Consider the following 18,234-nt stretch of genomic DNA (forward strand, 5'->3'; position numbering starts at 1 on the left):
CAAGCACTAACACACACATAGACAAACACACATCCTCCATATCCAGACAGTGTGTTTCTGCTCTGTGCAACTGAGTGTTAGTTGTTACATAAACTGTTACACCAGCTGCGCTATAATGGCCTTATGGCCTGTTCCAGACCAGTACAGCACAGCTTAGAAAGAGATCCAGAGTATCTGTGGTTTGTCTCATCAGGCAGAGACACAGACAACATTGCAGGATGTCTAAATATGTGTCGGCAGGGGTGCTGGGTTCCCTCATCGTAATTATTCAATTAGAAATTAGCAGATGAATCATGATTGGATAAGCAGAAAATCAAGGATACCAAAATATCTAAATGATGCACAACAACAGCTTGTTAGATAATAACTCCTTCATATGATCTCATGTACACCTTCATACATTCATGAACATGAAAAAGTCAGAGGGCATACAGGAAATGTTACACATTTGCGGAATGATGAGTGTTGCACATGTCTAAACACTTCATTTTGACGTTACTTGATTAGCTACATTACTTTTCATTCATACGTAGAAGCCATTGTTACGAGTCGATGACTGATGCTCACATTAATACACACACATACTACCCTCCTCATATCCATGACCACGGTCCAACTAATGTGCGGTGAAACTCCATTAGACTAATGAGCTAATCAGATGAAGTGCGACTCTAATCAAATCAGAACGACCATGCTAATCACGCTAATCAGACAATCTAGCAGATGTACATACAGCGCAATGACTACCCAACCGATAGCTGATAACAGGCAGCTGCATGATCTTTATAAACTCACTATAGCACAGTTTATACAATACAAGCCTTCTCTTATTTCGAATTTCGAAAAATTCATTAAACCACGATCTGCTTTGTCTGTGAGAGTAACAACCTGTACTATGAACATGATGTATTTATATACAACGCTCAGAGTGCAGTTCAGTGTGGAGAACAGCACTGAAGCACTTCAGGCTGTCAGCGCCTCACTTAAAAGGGAAATGTATATAATAGTGATAAAAGTACAACACTTTGGGGTTTGCTCACAGTGGTCAGTGTACTGTGAAGAAGTCTCATGGTGATACTGTGTGTCGGATGAGAAGGGACATTTGTGTTGAAAGAGAAGGGACATTTCTTCCCTTCTCTTTGTGCCCCATTATTCCTTTAACATCTGATATACTTTGACGTATTGATTCCAGGAGAACATTAAGGCAATATGGAATCAACTTTTGTTATGCTTCTTGATAGTGTTATTCTTTCCACTTTTGTTGGAATATAAGTTGTTGTGAGATGTGATGACAATGCAGGATTTATTGTCCAACACAAATAAAACTCAGATCACTTAAAGTCTAGTTCTTTCCTCCCTTGTGATTCAAGGTTTACTTTGCTGTAGGGCAAGGTTAAGAAACATTGAAAATAATCTTAAATGACAATGTATGGCATCTTGATTTCCTCAACTGACCATCACCCCAACTGGTTGAAGAATGTATTCTTGAGTGCCTAAAAAAAGTGTAATACTGATATGTGTCTATTAAATATGCAAAGCATAAATAAACATATTATAATACATGTTGTTATTTATATATTGTTTATAAACAGTGTTCAGAATCTTCATCAGACATGAATTATTATGTTTTTGTCAGCGTTGTCCTGTGCTAGGAGAGGCCTCACACTATTTACACCATACCGATCCATCTACCATGAAACCTACCTGCATATTGGCCTGTATTTTTGGAAAGTGGCGTATGAGCGGCATGTGTGGGGGCGTTTCCATTGAGTGTGTGGTCCAGATGTACGTATCATTAGGCCACGGCCTGCTCGCAGTCTTGCCCTTGACTTTGCTCTTTGTGGAACTCTTCGTCACACTGTCCCTTAGGTTGGGAAACTTTCCTCTGGACATAGTGGCGGCCAGGTTGGTTGGCAGGGTGTTCCACCCATATCCGCTCAGCCCTGAGCACAGGGGGAGCTGTGGAGAGTGGAAAGGGTGGATGGACAGTGACTGGGAGGCGTGAGGAAGAGAAGGAGGGCACTGGTGGTGGTGGTGTAGTTGGTAATGCTGGAAGAGCGAGTGGTGACTGGGTGAATGGAGCTGCATCTGCTGCTGCTGTTGGTGGCAGATTTGATGAGTTGACTGTGAAGAAAGCATGTGATTTGGCGACAACGGTGGATGGTAGTGTTGATAGTTTGGAGCATGGTGCTGCAGCTGATGATGACTTGGTGATAAGTGAAGCTGGTGGTGGCTCGGCGAGTGCAGAACGCGATTTGGCGATTGTGGAGCCAGCTGGTAGGTTGGTGAGGGCGGAGCTAGCTGATGACTTGGAGATGGTGATGCAATGTGGTAGTAGCTGGGAGAGGGAGAAGGAAGCAGAAGTTTCTGCGAATGGCAGCCATGTTTGGGCGAACGGGGAAGGGGATTTGGTGAGTGAAGCGATAAAGGTTGCAGATGATGATTTGAAGTCTGTATTTGCAGTAAATTCTGGTTATGCTTTGCATGAGAGTGGCTCTTTCCAGACTTGGACTTCCCTTTGCCGGATTTTCCCTTACTGCCGCTGCTGGGCTTCTTGGGGCTACAACAGAACTCGTGACTGTGGAAATAAGTAGTCATAGCTACAAAGATATTTAAAAAGTCACAGAAAACGTCCTTATTTTCTTATGTCTTTCTCACCACATCATCTTCTTTGCAGAGATGATACAAGGGAGTAGCTCATCAAACTCCAACCAATGTAGGTCATGCCTATCCCGAACAATTATCTTCCTTGTCCACTATAAAGTTGGTATTTCTGTTCTTCCTCTCTGTGTCTTAGAGTAATGTTACCTGTGATGTTGAATCATTAAAATCCTTATTCCTTATTTGTGGGCGTTGTCTCCAATTCTTCTGCCTTATCCCTCATGGATTAGAGCAGATAGTCCTGAAAAACGAAGAAGCGATAATCCTCCTTTAGCGCAGTATTTAACACTCCTCTTCTCAGCTTTCTCCCCTCAGGAGCTCATTGACCCTCTTACCATCACTCAGGGTTACAGGGCCAGAAGTAAGACAAAAATGTGGGGTCCAAAGAAGGGTCCTAGGATAAGTTCAGACTCCTTTCAGTCCTGCTTTCTCTCGGGATGTCTCACTTTAATACGCTCAAATGGAAGATTTCTCATTCCGTGATCACGCTCCACTTCATGATCGGTCACTCAGAGTCACTCATGTTCTCCACCTATGATGTTGCAGACCTTAGCTTTGTAACTGAAGTGTTGGTGGCTCTGTAGATGATGCGGTTCAGTTCATATAATCCAAAAGTAGATACAGTAAAGCTGGAGATTACTCAGATTCCTTTTGGTTTTCAGATTCATGTTGATTCCATCCAGGATAAAAAAAAACAATTGTTATTCTTCTTTAACTAGTCTTGTTAAATCTTCCTGCTATCAATTTTTGATATTAAGCCACATCTCTGTGCACAATTCTCAGCCTCTCATCTTTCTGTGCTGCCTCCCTCTCTCAGTTCATGTCCCTCTCTCTCCCCAAGGCTGCCCCCCCTCTCCCTCTCTCCTGGTTTAGCCAATTAGGGACTTCCCAGGACTCCTGCACATGACAGCAGCCAGGCATGACTAATCGATAGGCAACGAGGGACAGTGATACAGAGCTGAGAGTTCAGTCAGTGTGTGTGTGTTCAGTGAACGGAGAGCTGTGATTGGTGGAGGGTGGTCCCTTCTATCAACCTTTGTCTTGTTCTTTTAAAGCATCACAAGGCAGACTGGGTCAGCTGGTATATAGTGTATGAAATGCCTGCTGTGTGTGTGTGTGTGTGTGTGTGTGTGTGTGTGTGTGTGTGTGTGTGTGTGTGTGTGTGTGTGTGTGTGTGTGTGTGTGTGTGTGTGTGTGTGTGTGTGTGTGTGTGTGTGTGTGTTGTGTGTATGTGTGACCCTACATGTTGGCCTACTTCCTTATGAGAATGTGTGTTTCTGTCCTTGTGCGTGTGTCTCCAACTTTAATCTTTGTTGGGGTGGAACAGCCATTTTAATCTACAGGCTCTAAAAGAATCAAGTGCATATCCACTCATACAGTCCAAACCTCCAGGTAGTGTAGGTCTTTGATGGTTGGGAAGAATACAAAGTCAGTGCATTGAAGCGTATTCAGGAGCAAAGCTACAATGCAGTAAACATCAACCTGACCTGAAACTTTTTTCGACCTGAAAATGTCACTCCTCTTTTGGTCACGGATTAGAACTATTGTATGGTACTGCTGGTTACTAAAGAAACTCTATACGTTTAGCTTGACAACCACATTTCACCCAGTGTCTTTGTTCAGCAACTTTCAAATATTGGAAAATTACGCCAAATTGAGCATTCTCTATGCATTGTCCTTATAAAGTAATTTTGTATTATAATGTAATTTGATTAAACTGACTCAGTCTTGAGAGTTCATCCCTCTTTGTTTTCCACTATTCACTGGTTTGTTGTTCGATTCCAAGCTCCTCCTGTCCACAAGGTGAAATCACCGTAAACAATTATGAACTCTAAATTGGAAGTCCCTTACATGGGAGCTGCACCGCCTTCAGTTTGAAAGTATACAAGTGTTTGAAATGTACTCTGAAGCACTTTTCCTATTTGGATATAGAAAATGCTAATTAATCTCACGTTTTTTTCACTTAATAATTAGGTAAATTATAATTTTTAAAACTTAACCGTGATCATACTTTGTCATATCATACTATATAAATAATCCATTGGTCAAATCCTTTAAAGTTTTTGTACATTTATGTCAAACAGAAATCGATTAAATCCTCAATATTTGTTTAACAGTGAGATTATGAAAGGTCTTTGTCTTTAATATCCATTTAGTTATAGCTCCTGGCTTCTTCCAGTTGGCTAAAGCTGGTATTTAAGAAGGAACAGCAGTTACCATTGGTTGGTGTATACTGAAACACACAAACACACACAGCGTTATATGCTATGATGTTCAATCCTCTATAATGTCAGCAAATATATGTCAGAACTTGCCCCAAACCAACCTCATAAGAGAGATAGACGCAGACGGACAGACAGACAGATGAGGGACAATAAAAAGCAGCGCCCATGTAGAGAGCACAAAAATAGATGAAAAGAGGGTGAGGGCGGTTGAGAGAAAGGCTGTTATAACCGCCCAGTGTGTGAGTGGCCATGTGTGTGTGTTCCCTGTGTAAAGTGCTGCTAGCGCTGCAGGCTAACCGCTCAGCTAGGAGAGGATGAGCAAGGAGAATAGGCTGTTATCATAACGGTGCTAGATGAAGCCCTCACTAATATATCGCTGGAGGGTGGAAGGGTGGGATGATGGTGAGGAATGGTTGAAGTCAAGAGATGAAACAAAGAGTGGGGATGACAGGGTTAAGGAAGAGTGAAGGGTGAGGCTAAGGGTTTGCACATTATGTTAGTAGAAGATGTTATGGTTGGGGTTAAACATTGCAGTCCCATCAAGGCCAATCACATGTATGATCCGTCAGCAAATTGTAGTGCCTGCTACAGTTGCAATATCCAAAGGAGTGACAGGCTACATTCATTACATTAATATTGTTATGTATGAAACATCTGAGTCAGCGTGCCCACACCATCAAGCTCTACTTTCTCCCCCACTCCCTTTAGACACGGTTCTTAGAAGAACTCTTAAGAAACACATCAAATTAGTCTATCGAGCGTGGCATCATTAATTTCGTTAAATGGCCTGCTTTATTGAATCTTCGCTTTACGTTCTGGGTCAGACTGAACCCGATGATAAAGATACAGGAAAAACAACCTAGTTTATTGAGCGTCAAAGCTTTCGTCTTCACTTAATTGGTGTAATGGATATTCATGATTCTAGTGAAAAAAGCACACATATTACCCGATACAGGTCAGGCTGACTCAGAGGGAGAGGAGCTACTGAATATAAGGAGCTGCATAATCTAAAAAAACAAAACACCTGTCTCTTGCTGTTGGATATAAATGACTTTGTTTATAGTCAAATATATCAAATAAGAACTTCATTTCAGATTACAAAAGCCAACACTAACTGTTTCACCAGTGTTAAATCCAACACTTCATTCTATACAATGACATTATCATTACTTTTTATCTGTTGACTACTTAGTATCTCTCTCAAAAGCTATTCTGTGACTATGCCAAACATAATAAATGAGAATCAAAAGTGTTTGATAGGGAATACAAGGGGCTCTGATAGCTAAAAAGACTAGCATTTAATAAAACATCATGACACCCCAATTCTACTGTCTGAAGGGAGACAATATTGTGATACGAATGTTCCCCAGCAGGGGGCCTCAGACTCCACAAACACATCTGACAGCAGACACAAACACAGACATGATGATGCTAATCTACCGCACGTTTCCCTCGTCATTACTGAGATATTCGCCTCAGCTGTCTGATATTATCAGAACTGATTGACAGCATGTATGATATCACAAACATCTCACAGGATCCTAGAAGATAAGACAATTGGTAGTGGGAAACAGATGCACACAGGAGAAAAGGAGGGGGTACATCTGGTTTGAGCTTTTACATACAATCATGGCACAGAATTATGCACTGAAACAATTGATTATTTAAATGGCTTTTGAAAAATGCAGTTTTGTTTGTTGGTTTGTATCATTTTTTTATTATTCCCCATACGTGTATATGACTGCAAGTACTCTGTACTTTACGCCAGCATTATTATATAGTAACATCTTTAAATAATGTACCGCAGAGTTCAGCTCTATTACTAGTAAAAACTGGTTTTGCTGTTCCTGACTGAGCCAAACTAAATTGATATTAAAATTGACGCTGCATAATACTGCAAGTACACTGACATTCTATGAAGATGTAAGGGTACAGCCTGAGATCTTCATTATCATACATAACACCAGCAGAAAACACACAGCATGGCAGAATAAATCATTTATAAGATACTACCAATGTCTATACAGGTCCTGTCGTATATAGGTTGCAGACTTTACTACAATACGTAGTAGAATACACTGTATGTGAAATCCATTGACTGTGTATGCATTGAACACTTAATTGTGCAGTGAACACAATGAACTGCAATCCAATACGATGTTTAATTATTCCAAGCTATTATATGCTGTAATGGGATCTGAGGGTTAGTAGTGGGGTCGACAGGGGGATTCTTCTACTCCGTAAAGCTCAGGTGATCCTCTTCCTCTCACACTGATCTGGAAGCACGTGTGTGTGTTGGTTGGGTAAGATCACTTCCTCAGATCAGGACACTCAGTTCAACAGTGATTGACTAGCTCATTCATCGTGGAGCTCAGACTAGAATTCTCATTTATCTGTTCGTCGAACACTTTCTGGTAAAAACCCTAGCTTGTAATCTTGTGCCTCAGTCCAACTTGGAGTGTTCTGTGTGTTTGTATTCTTCGTCAAATATGTTCTTAGAGTTTGTTAGGGATTCATTTGACGTTGTGTCTTTCTGTCTTTATCGTGATATCTATAGTGTCTGAAAACTTGAGATCTGTTCCTCCACTACTTATAAACTGTTTTGTAGTGCTTGGAGATGACCAATAACCACTTAAATCCTGAGAAATAATGACTGCCCTCCAGTACTGTAGAACATAATTAGAAAGAGATTGCTTTACAATTCCTCTGCCAGTTCCATACTGTAATATGATGACACACACGCTTTTCTATAGAAATGACAATGATGATGATAACACAAGGACTGCAATTAACAATTATTGTCTTGATTAGTCTTTGAGATTAAACTCAACAGAAAGTTGTGAAAAATGTCCATTACAATAACAATAAACCATTAAAACCATTAAAAAAAAGAGTTTAGTTCATGATAAAGTTACACATTTAAAGGGCTATCTTGTTAATAACACTTTAGGAATATGGAATCAGTAAATATTTGGCGTTAGTGCTAAAACTTCATTGATTATTAATATACATTAGTTGCCAGATTGTTTACGGAATTCATTACTACAGGTAACTTCAGTCCAAGCAAATCCATACATGTTAACAAAGTCATCCTTATTAGACCTGCTCCAATGACCAGACCATTTATTTAGATTAGATTGTTCTAGATTAGCCATTCTAGTGACAGGCAGATTCCCTCCTCCTTGAATCACTTTCTGTTCTAACATTCACTTGTGTCTTCTCTGTTTAACGATGGCTTTCATAATGAAAATCTATGTATTAAACAATTAAAAGACTGTAAATGACTGCAACACGTCCAAGCGTGACTGCATGACAAAAGTGTCACACTGCCTGGTCGTATCACACTGGCCGCTGTTGCTGTCATCGTCATTTGTAACCAAGTGAAGTTTTCATGTGGCAGCAGTGCATGGATAAAGCCTTCAGTGGTGTCAAACAATTCCTTGCTAATTACAGTAGGATAGATGGAGCTGTCGTTATGTTTCGTTCAGCCTCATTAGGTACCGGTCATATTAACTGATTGCTCGATGTCAGCAAATCTGCATTGATTATGTCAGCATAGACAGAACATGCTGGAGGAAGAAGCCTGATGGAGAGGGAGGAGGAATACATTGTGTGTGTGTGTGTGTGTGTGTGTGTGTGTGTGTGTGTGTGTGTGTGTGTGTATGTGTGTGTGTGTGTGTGTGTGTGTGTGTGTGTGTGTGTGTGTGTGTGTGTGTGTGTGTGTGTGTGTGTGTGTGTGTGTGTGTGTGTGGTGTGTGTGGGGTAGATAGCCGATATGCGAGGTTCATCCCACACACAGAAGGTGATGCAACACCTCACACACTCGAGCACCACAGATCTAAAGCGCTACTCACTGCTGCGATACAATGTGTGTGTGTGTGTGTGTGTGTGTGTGTGTGTGTGTGTGTGTGTGTGTGTGTGTGTGTGTGTGTGTGTGTAACTGAGTGTGTATTCTAAGATTTTAAGTTGACACATACTCCTCTACACTTTCTTCATAACCCTCTTTCTCACACACACACACACACACACACACACAGCTCTGCGAGGTGATCAGCAGCATCACCATGACAACAGCTGACGCCGCCCGCAGTGCTGGCGAGCATCAGAGAGGCCATTCATTGGTTACAATGGCCGATGATGGTCAGGGTTGTAAACAGTTTGCATAAGCACCTCCCACTGATGACATCACCTGGATACTATTAGGATGTATAAGATGAGAACAATGATGGATCTCTTGTTCTCTAAATGAAACAATTGCTTAACAGCCACAGTAACACAATAGGTACATTAAATGATTGCGCACTAGAGTGGGTGGTACAGATCAATCATGGCGCCTTAAAGCTTTCAAACAAGTCTGAACATGTTAATGCTTCTGATTCATTAGTTTTATACCTCCAACTGCTTAAATACTTATTTCCCTATGGTATGCATGCAGTGCTGCCATGGTAGAAAGTGTATGAGCATTGATCGTGTCCAGTTCTGTGGTGAATGAACACCAACCCTTTGTCTGATTCCATATCCCGTTATTTGGCTCTTTTTGTAAAATAAATGTACAGCCTTCCCTTCCCCACACTCCTTCATGGCTTAATTCCTATGCATCGATGATGTATAGTTTCTGAGTGGGCAAAGAGGACAGCAGGAGGTGAAAATGTGCAGTTACGGTGTGAAGAATTACAAAAATAGAAGTCGTACTTTGGTGTGTCACATACAGCCCACTCAGTAACAGATGATCTATTAAAAAAACATGCAGCAGAAGCTGATTTAAGTTTTATAACGTTCAGGTTTACGTGCCCGCGTTAGGACGAATGCACATAAACATGACCTTTTCTGCTCCATGCACCGCTCGAGCAATGCAGGAGATGTGTGCGCGTGGTATCCCATGAGGCACAGGGAGAGTGGAAAGGTTCCTTGGGCAGCAGAAGGATTATCAGCCTCTCTCTTCAGGAGAGGAGGTTGATCTCTACTGAACACACGCACGCTGCAGTATGGGCTGAGAGTGTTACTGATGTGGCACCTGACACCTTTATTCTATATAAATGACATTTCAATAACTCTAGCAAACATTATTGATTTACTTACTGTTTTACACAATTTCCCTTTTGAGAATATTTGCTGTTATACACACAGGTAAACTGCTCCATCCCGTGTACTTCATTTTAACTTCTTAAACAAAACCGTTGACTTACATTTGTGTTGCTTAGTAGAAAAGTGTATCAAACTCTACACAACATTGAAGTTGTAAAGCCAAAGAGAAAATGTAATACCAGTCTAACTAACTAACTGGTGTTGGCACTATTACTATATACTTCATAACTAATCTTTTCCTAATAAAATAATCCATTAACTGAGTCTGTCAGCTGACTTGATGTGTGCTCGTTATGTTGATGGGTACATTATTATATAATCAGGTAATGTGCATGATATATTGACAGTGTCCACTTTGAGCTAATAAGCTATCAGATTTCACTTACAGTCCTAATCAATGTCTGATTCTCCCTCTATTTCTCCCTTTAGCTCTATCCATCACTCTCTACCTCCACTTCCTGTGACCACTAAACACCTATTTGAGGCTTTTAGAGCTCTTCCTGAAGAGCCAGGATGACTTTCATACCTCTGCTTTACTACTCATCAATTATACAGAGACAGGAGTGGGGTAGAGGGAGAGGGCCACAGTTTATGTCTACAACAAACAGTGGGTCAACCAATACTATGTGATGATTGAAGGTAATAAGCTCAGGTGAAGATACAGAAAGAGATCTAAAACACATAAATAAGATATGACACTTTGCTAAGCTGCCCGCAAGGCAACATAAATGCTGCATTCTGCTCATCAGACAGATGGTAAAAAAAACACTTTCATAGAAGGCTTTAACAGTAAAGAATTACACAATCTTGTAGGTTCAAAGGACAAACTAAAGGAACCAAAACACACGGATTGACTTGAGGGCTAATAGCTCAATGCATCAAAACCATCATGGTCAGCAAGGATGAGACTCTGCAATAAAGTGCTTTCCGGTGATATAAAGTACAAGGTTATGTCTGGACCTTAACATGATCCAGACCTCCACATGTCACTGCGTTTTGCTCTATATGGCTTGTGTCAGAGGGAATGAATAATGTGATTAAATTGGGATGGATGGATGGATGTGTGTGTGTGTGTGTGTGTGTGTGTGTGTGTGTGTGTGTTGTGTGTGTGTGTGTGTGTGTGTGTGTGTGTGTGTGTGTGTGTGTGTGTGTGTGTGTGTGTGTGTATAGGTGAACGATGCACAATTTGTTCATGCTACTGCCAAAATGTAATCTGGCAATGACCCTGAACACACACAAGGTTTGAAATGCCTAATGCCATATTTTTGATAATGAGGCAAAATCAGCAGATCCAAACGACTTTCATCAAATAGTTTTTTAAAAAACAGTCTCTCTCCCTCTTCTGCACCAACATCAGCACCAACTGAGTGTGTAGTATAATGGCCTATCAGTCATGCAGTAAGTGCCTTAGACAGGAATATGGCAACACCTTGGGAAAACACTGGCCAATATGATTACTGCGAGGGGGGGTGGGTACACTTTTTCCATGGGCTGCTGTGCTGTAAATCTGCAGACAACTGTAAAAGTGCTGCAGGGTAGAACATTGTGAGTGGCGCCCGTCCACTCAGGACTTTTAATCAATAATGCAGTTTTGGATCCAGAGACATTACTGCATTTGTCATCTGCAGTTCCAAAAGTATTTAATCATTTGAGCAGCAGTAGGAAATATATCATCATTCGCTCTTATCACAAAGAGCCACGACAATAAGTGTGTTTCCTTCAACTTGTGTCCTCCATACCCTTTTTTTTTTTAAAGCTTGGCTGATATGGAAAGATGTTTCAAATGCAGCATAGATAGATAGATAGATAGAATCGGAGGGATGAAACCCTCTTTAATGGTCACACATGCAGAGCACAAAGCACACACAGTGAAATGTGGCCTCTGCTTTTAACCCATCCTAGTACCAGGAGTCTAGTACTAGGAGCAGTGGGCAGCTATTGTACAGCGCCCGGGAGCAATGGGAGTGAGGGGGGGAAGGGGGGTGTCCGGTGCCTTGCTCAAGGGCACCACGGCAGGGCCCAGGAGGTGGACTGGGACCTCTCCAAGTAGCAGTCCACTCTCCATATTGTAGGTCTAGTCGGGGACTTGAACCGGCAACCCTACGGCTCCCAGTCCAAGCCCCTACTGACTGAGCCACTGCCGGAATGCCATGGATTAACGTTTAGCTAATAAACCACAAAGCATGCAATTTTAACATTCACTGAAGTTTTCCCCCCTGACTACAGAGACACACATTGTCGCGGATGAATACTTCAGGTACATGTGGATCAATGCACAAATTAAATAGAAATTAAATATTTCCAATTTATCAGCAGTTGGAGTTGGGGGTGGAGGAGGCTTATCACCTTTAAGCAGCAGCTTCCTTAAGGGTGGAGATTTCACGTCACTGAGTGTCAGTCACAGGAGTCTAAATATAAACATCTAAAATTAATATCCAGATCCCAAAAATTATTTCAAGAGCATAAAAAACAAGGCAAACTAACCTTAAAACAAAAAGGGATTTGTGTGTATTTGGATCTGAAGAATCTGAGATAACGGGGACTTTGATGCATTTTTGTAATAATGGAGGTGGTAAGCAGAGTTGTCTTGCACAGATTGAAACTGTTCTTGCAGACAGTGGCTGCAGCTTCAGTCAACAACAGAGGGGCCTTGTGTAGTGATCAAGTAAAGTCACTAGAGCTCCTGCCCTGCTGTGTCCTGTATGGGGATTTATGTGGATATTAGTTCATTGATTTATGCAGGCTGCTGGGGTATAGACCGTGTTGGTTAACACAGGCCCCAAAGTGATTTTTACGACTTCTGTCAGCGCTATCCGCCCTGTGTGTTGGACAAATAAATACTGGGGGACTAACTAAATACATACCCCCAGGACTCAGCAATAACTTTTTTTTACCACCCAGGTAAACACTCCTAAAAAAAGCTTGATCTATTTTTATAATAATTATTGTATAGCATGTGGAAAAGTCTGGTGTATTGGAAACCCAATAGGAATGATACTTCCCAAAGGTTAATGGTAATTCCATTGTAGAGCTACAATATATAAAAAGTAGGTTTTGCATTTCTTTTGTGAACAAGCTGTGTTGTGTATTAAACGTTTTCCACGTAAATACCTCTTTAGTTGAATAACTCTAAAAAGGTAACCTCTATTTCTCCTTATCTCAACGCTAAATGAGACTTCTGCTGTGCAATTCACACATTTATTTTTCTTTCATTTAGTTTTACAGAATGTCAGCTGGTAGTTTAACATAAGCAGTCAACATTATTCTGTTGTTTGTTATTGAAAACAAGAAAACAAGAACGTTTTTCTTCGGTTCAAAATATGTCAGATTGTATAGAAACTTATGAGAATTGTTTATCTCGTCTGATTTATTATTTAAAAATAATTTCCCTAATGTTGTCTTTAATATTAATGTTCTTCAACTGCCTGTCCATAATATCTCTGTGGAGGCCGTGGCAGTATTTTTCTTGTAGGAGTACATCAACTGTTTCGTAGTGTGCTACCTGCATTTGCTCTTTATCTATGACGCACATTAAAAACTATAAATTCAACCCTATCCAAAACATTTATTTTATATTCTATTTAAAGAAGATGCAAGGCCACATTATTAAGGATTCCTAAAGCTCATTGTGCCAAAATATAATAAATAAACCACTTCAACATCACACGGCCCCTTTCCATGGAACTGATTTGGACTTCGGTGTGGACATAGCATCTTGTGCAACTGGACTACTCAGCTAAATTAAAGCTTTGCCATGGCAACACACCAGCTCTCTGGTTCTCATACACTATGCCTGGCTAATTTCCATGACAACCTTATCAAAAATCTCAAACCTCAACAGAGACCTGCTTCAACTTCAATTTAAAACCTGATGCTGCCCCAGGCTGCCTCCTGGTGTTGGCTACAAAACTGAAACTAGAGAATGTTAAGTAATGTAGTGTCCAGCGCCATGTACAGACTCACATACATACACACACATACACACACACACACACACACACACACACACACACACACACACACACACACACACACACACACACAAAAACACACTCGAAAAAAAAACCCAGGTTAAGTTACATGCTTCCCACCCTGATCCGCTACCACCCCTCAAGCACAACACACACACCCACACACAGAGGGTGTGACGTGTGTTACCTGGCTGGCATTGATACAGTCGGTGAAGGCACTCCTCCTGGAGAAGAATGTGAGGAGCTGCTGCCAGCGAGTCGAGGAGGTGGAGGGGGAGGAGGAGGCGGGAGAGGAGGTGGAGGAGGTACGTGGAGGTGCGAGCTCCTCCGAGGAGCCGCGCTTTGGCCCCAGCTTCTGTTTGACCCCATGACCCCCGGATGACCCGCCCGTCCTCACACTGCGGGGGACCAAGGTGTTGTTGCCAAAAATATAGTTCATCGTCTCTGCGTTCTGCGCTTCCTTTAGTCAAACAAGATAGACTTCATGTTGCAGCGCTTCTCCACTGCTTAATCTCTGGTTTCTCTACTCTGTTGCTTTCTTTCTCTCAAGCTCTAAAAGTGTTGCTGTCAAATATACAAGTTGAGCACTTCCTTATTTTCTGTTTTTGCTGAAGATGGAGCAATTATTCATCTCCTTTGCTCAGTTTGCTTTGATAATGATCTCTTTTGTCCCTTTTCCTTTCTCCAGCTCCCTCAGGATTAAGAGAGCAGCTGGCAGTTGGAACTATGAGGTGCTGGAGGAGTTGGTAGAGGAGGTAAAAAGTGCAGAGCAGGTAGACAGAGTCCTCCAAGAGTTGTAGCAGAAGCCGGTGTGTTAGGGTTTTTGTACATCCACTCGTCAGTCCACCTTCCCAACTGTCGTCCCATTGGTCCGTCATCCCATCGTCTAGACTGGAGAAATGTCCAACATCCACACCTCTGTTAGTCCAAAATCTCCTCTTCAACTCCTTCCTCTCCTCTCTTCAGAGAGAGAAGGCGCGTGGCCAGGCAACGCCAGGATATGAGGATTGATTATTTAAGGGGGTTCACTCTTTCTCTCTGGCTTTCTCCACCCCACCTCTTCTTCGCTCCCTCCCTCCTCCTCTCTAGTCCAAGGAGATGACCAGTCAATCTCTCCTCTGTCACTGTGTCTGTTCCCATTAAATATAGGAGGAAGCGGGGAGGGAGGTGGAAAGATGCAGGCGAAGAGGAGAGCATCTGAAGTAGGAGGCTGGCTGGAAGAATCACTCTGCAACTCTTCGGTTTCTCCTCCCCTCACTCCTACATCTGTGGTGTCGTTCCAAGTCTCACTCTCTCTTCTCGTCGCTCACTCGGTACAGTATATTATTTAGTCTCTCTCTCTCTCTCTCTCTCTCTCTCTCTCTCTCTCTCTCTCTCTCTCTCTCTCTCTCTCTCTCTCTCTCTCAGCAAGTTGTCTTTTCCAGTCTTTTATTGGAGCTGCAACCTGACGCCCCTTTCTCTCTCTCAGTCAGATATCATTACTTGTACAAGCCACGCCCCCAAATGCCAGCCAGCCAATGACATAACAGAACCCCCCCCCCCTCCTACTCCAAATATACATGCACCTTCAAAACTTGCATGCACACACAAACACAGGTAATGAAGCCTGTTGCAGGTTGAGGAGGAGATGAGGTGGAAAACAGCTAAATGCCACCTAAGTAGAGATTGAATGCTAGTGGTGACTAGACAGATAACAAGATAAGAGAGTTCTATTTGTGTCTGCGTGTGTGTGTGTGAAAGGGGAAGAAGTCAAAGTGAATTAAGAGGTGTCACCCAGTGTCAACCTTTAACAAGGATTTACAATGAGCTTTGTATCAACACGTACATGTGTGTAGGTTTGTGTCAAAATGCAATCATGCAGTAGTTAATAACTTTGTTGTTTACATGTGTGTGTATGCATGGGTGTCTATGTGTGCGAGTCTGTGTGGTAGAGAGATCTTCTCTTGAGGCCGTTTCCGGACACTGCAGCACCCAGCTCTCCCACACACTCTCACTCACTCTCACTTACACATGCACACAAACACACTCGGACATACACGCATAGAGCACGTCTCCAGAATGGAAAACAACAGGCTGTTGCTGGGCACCGACTGAGATGAAGAAAAGGGAGAAGACAGGGAAAGGAAGAAGAGAACGATACAACATGCTAACAAGTGTCATCACATCATCTCTCATTGATAGCAAAAGCATGCATTAAATTAGCTATAGCAAGTCTGAGCCAAATGCTAGCTTGCTTCATCAGGAGGGTCACTAGCTGCAGGCACTAGCTCACTTCATCCAGCGCCTGCCGTGCACAGCTAGGTTAGCCTCCCTGAGGATTAGCCACAGGTGGAGCAGGTCCCCAGTCAGTGCTTCTTCCTGTGTTTCCTTGGGAACTGTATCTATAGCAACAGCTTTCTGAGCCCTGGAATACACCTGGTGCTGGCTGACTAATGTGATGTTTGCTAAAAGCTGAATGTATGTCACTGAGATTTCTTGTGTTGTTTTTAGAGGAATCCAATATGAAGAAAGCTGACTCATATATGACAGAGAAATAGAGTGGGTGAGATGGATTCTCAGAGTGTCCGTAGTCAGGCTTTGCAAGAGGCTTCTGTGACCAGCACTTAGCAGTCTGAATATAAAATAGTTGAAGACCGACCAAGCTGCTACAAGACAATATATACTAACAGTCCTAATTCATAAAGTAGCAACTAAATGATCATGTTGATCCTTTGTTCACACCAATAGAAAGCGACTGAACAACCTGGAAACCCTGGCTCCTGTGGGGACTACCAACAAACCTGCTGGCTGAGAAAAAGTGGACTGTGACTGAAAACGAAGCCAATAAGACATTGCCTTAAGACTCTTAGAAGAGAAACAATATTCTCAGTTGATTTTATTATATCAGTATTCATCTTCCTGTCAAGTTTTATGGCGTCAATAACTAGTTGTCAACTATTCGTCAATTAAAGCATGATGTTCATTTTGTAAATGTTGTCTTCAGAATTGAGTAAAATAGACAATAAAGCAGGGAATGTTTTAGAGTGGGCTAACTTTTGATTGACAGGTAACCACCAAGTTGGTTTAGCTCATTATAACTTTAACCCTTTCTAAATTATTTGTAACTCGGGTTTTTTATAATGTCAACTCATTGTTGTTTTCAGCTCCCCCCTTCCACATCATGACAAAAACAAGATGTCATCAGCATGACAAACCCAAAGATCAAAAATGTAATCTCCAAACCAGTGGATGACGTCTACAGTCTGTGGTCATAATCCACAAATTGGAAAACATTTACATGAACCTGATTGTGGCACTAAGTAAGCATATAGGAGTTTGCAATCAACAGCATAACTGTTCATCCTCAGGGGGACATGCATATCTGACATTGTATTATAATCCATCAGTTGTTGTTGAGACATTTCTCTGCATTTGACCCATCCTAGTGTTAGGAGCAGTGTGCTGCCATTTTGAACGGTGCCCGGGGAGCAGTGTAGGGAGCGGTGCCTTGCTCAGGCAAGCACTTGGTCTTGCCGGGACTTGAACTGGTGACCTTCCAGTTGCCAAGCCAAGTCCCTATCGACTTCGCCACCACCGTCTGGACCAAAGTGAAGGACTGACTGATAGTTTCATCCCTAAAGTCATTCTGCTGACATGGCTGAACAAAAGCATTGTTTATTTCCAGGCAATGGAAAAATGCTTCTCACTTAACAGACTCTCTCTAAACCACCATATGCAGTGTAATAACTTAAGTTGCACAACACAGCACGAAAGCAACCTGAGCTTCTCGCCCACAATCAGTAAGGAAAGATTAAGACATCAATCAAGTGGCCTGCAGTGTGAACACACAGTAAGGAGCTACCACCGGAGCTAGCGTAAATTACAACTGAAACCATATCATTAGCCTCTGACAGTCATTCTCTACAACCAGTGTGTCTGCAGCCACCATGACTCAAAACACAATACACTGACATGACAGGCTGACACAGCAACAATTCACTGAGTCACTGGCTACATCACTATTAGCCCTGCCTTCCTGTGCCTCTCTCCATCACTTTTACCTTCTGTCTCTCTAGCTCTGTATCTCTCAAGTCAAATGTCAGCCAGTGAATGTTGGCTCTATTAATATTTCAGGACCAATTAAATAAAAGCACACATCATGCATGTTTAATGTCCGCCTGCTGAGAGAGACAACTTTGCCGTTCCATCATCTACAGGTAATGATGGATAGCCTATAATACAAATGCTGTTTTTTTTTTTTTTTTTAAACAAATGATTTACTACTCCCCCCACAGATTGACCCGCAACATATT

General features: G+C 42.0%; 1 protein-coding gene across 5 annotated transcripts in view; it reads right to left on the minus strand.

The window, feature by feature from the left end:
• Positions 1-18,234, minus strand: part of LOC117542436 (disks large homolog 1-like) — a 120,830-nt gene that overhangs the window by 60,032 nt on the left and 42,564 nt on the right. Inside the window, exon 1 of one of the 5 annotated variants that reach the window (XM_034210096.1) lies at positions 14,130-15,259. The exons of the other annotated variants lie outside the window; for them this stretch is intronic. Coding sequence (XP_034065987.1) covers positions 14,130-14,381 — 252 coding nt within the window. The 5' untranslated portion in view covers positions 14,382-15,259. Of the gene's footprint in view, positions 1-14,129; positions 15,260-18,234 lie in introns of those variants that run through there. 5 annotated transcript variants of the gene reach the window in all.

The sequence above is a fragment of the Gymnodraco acuticeps genome, unplaced genomic scaffold (assembly GCF_902827175.1).
Source record: "Gymnodraco acuticeps unplaced genomic scaffold, fGymAcu1.1, whole genome shotgun sequence".
Lineage (NCBI taxonomy): Eukaryota > Metazoa > Chordata > Actinopteri > Perciformes > Bathydraconidae > Gymnodraco > Gymnodraco acuticeps.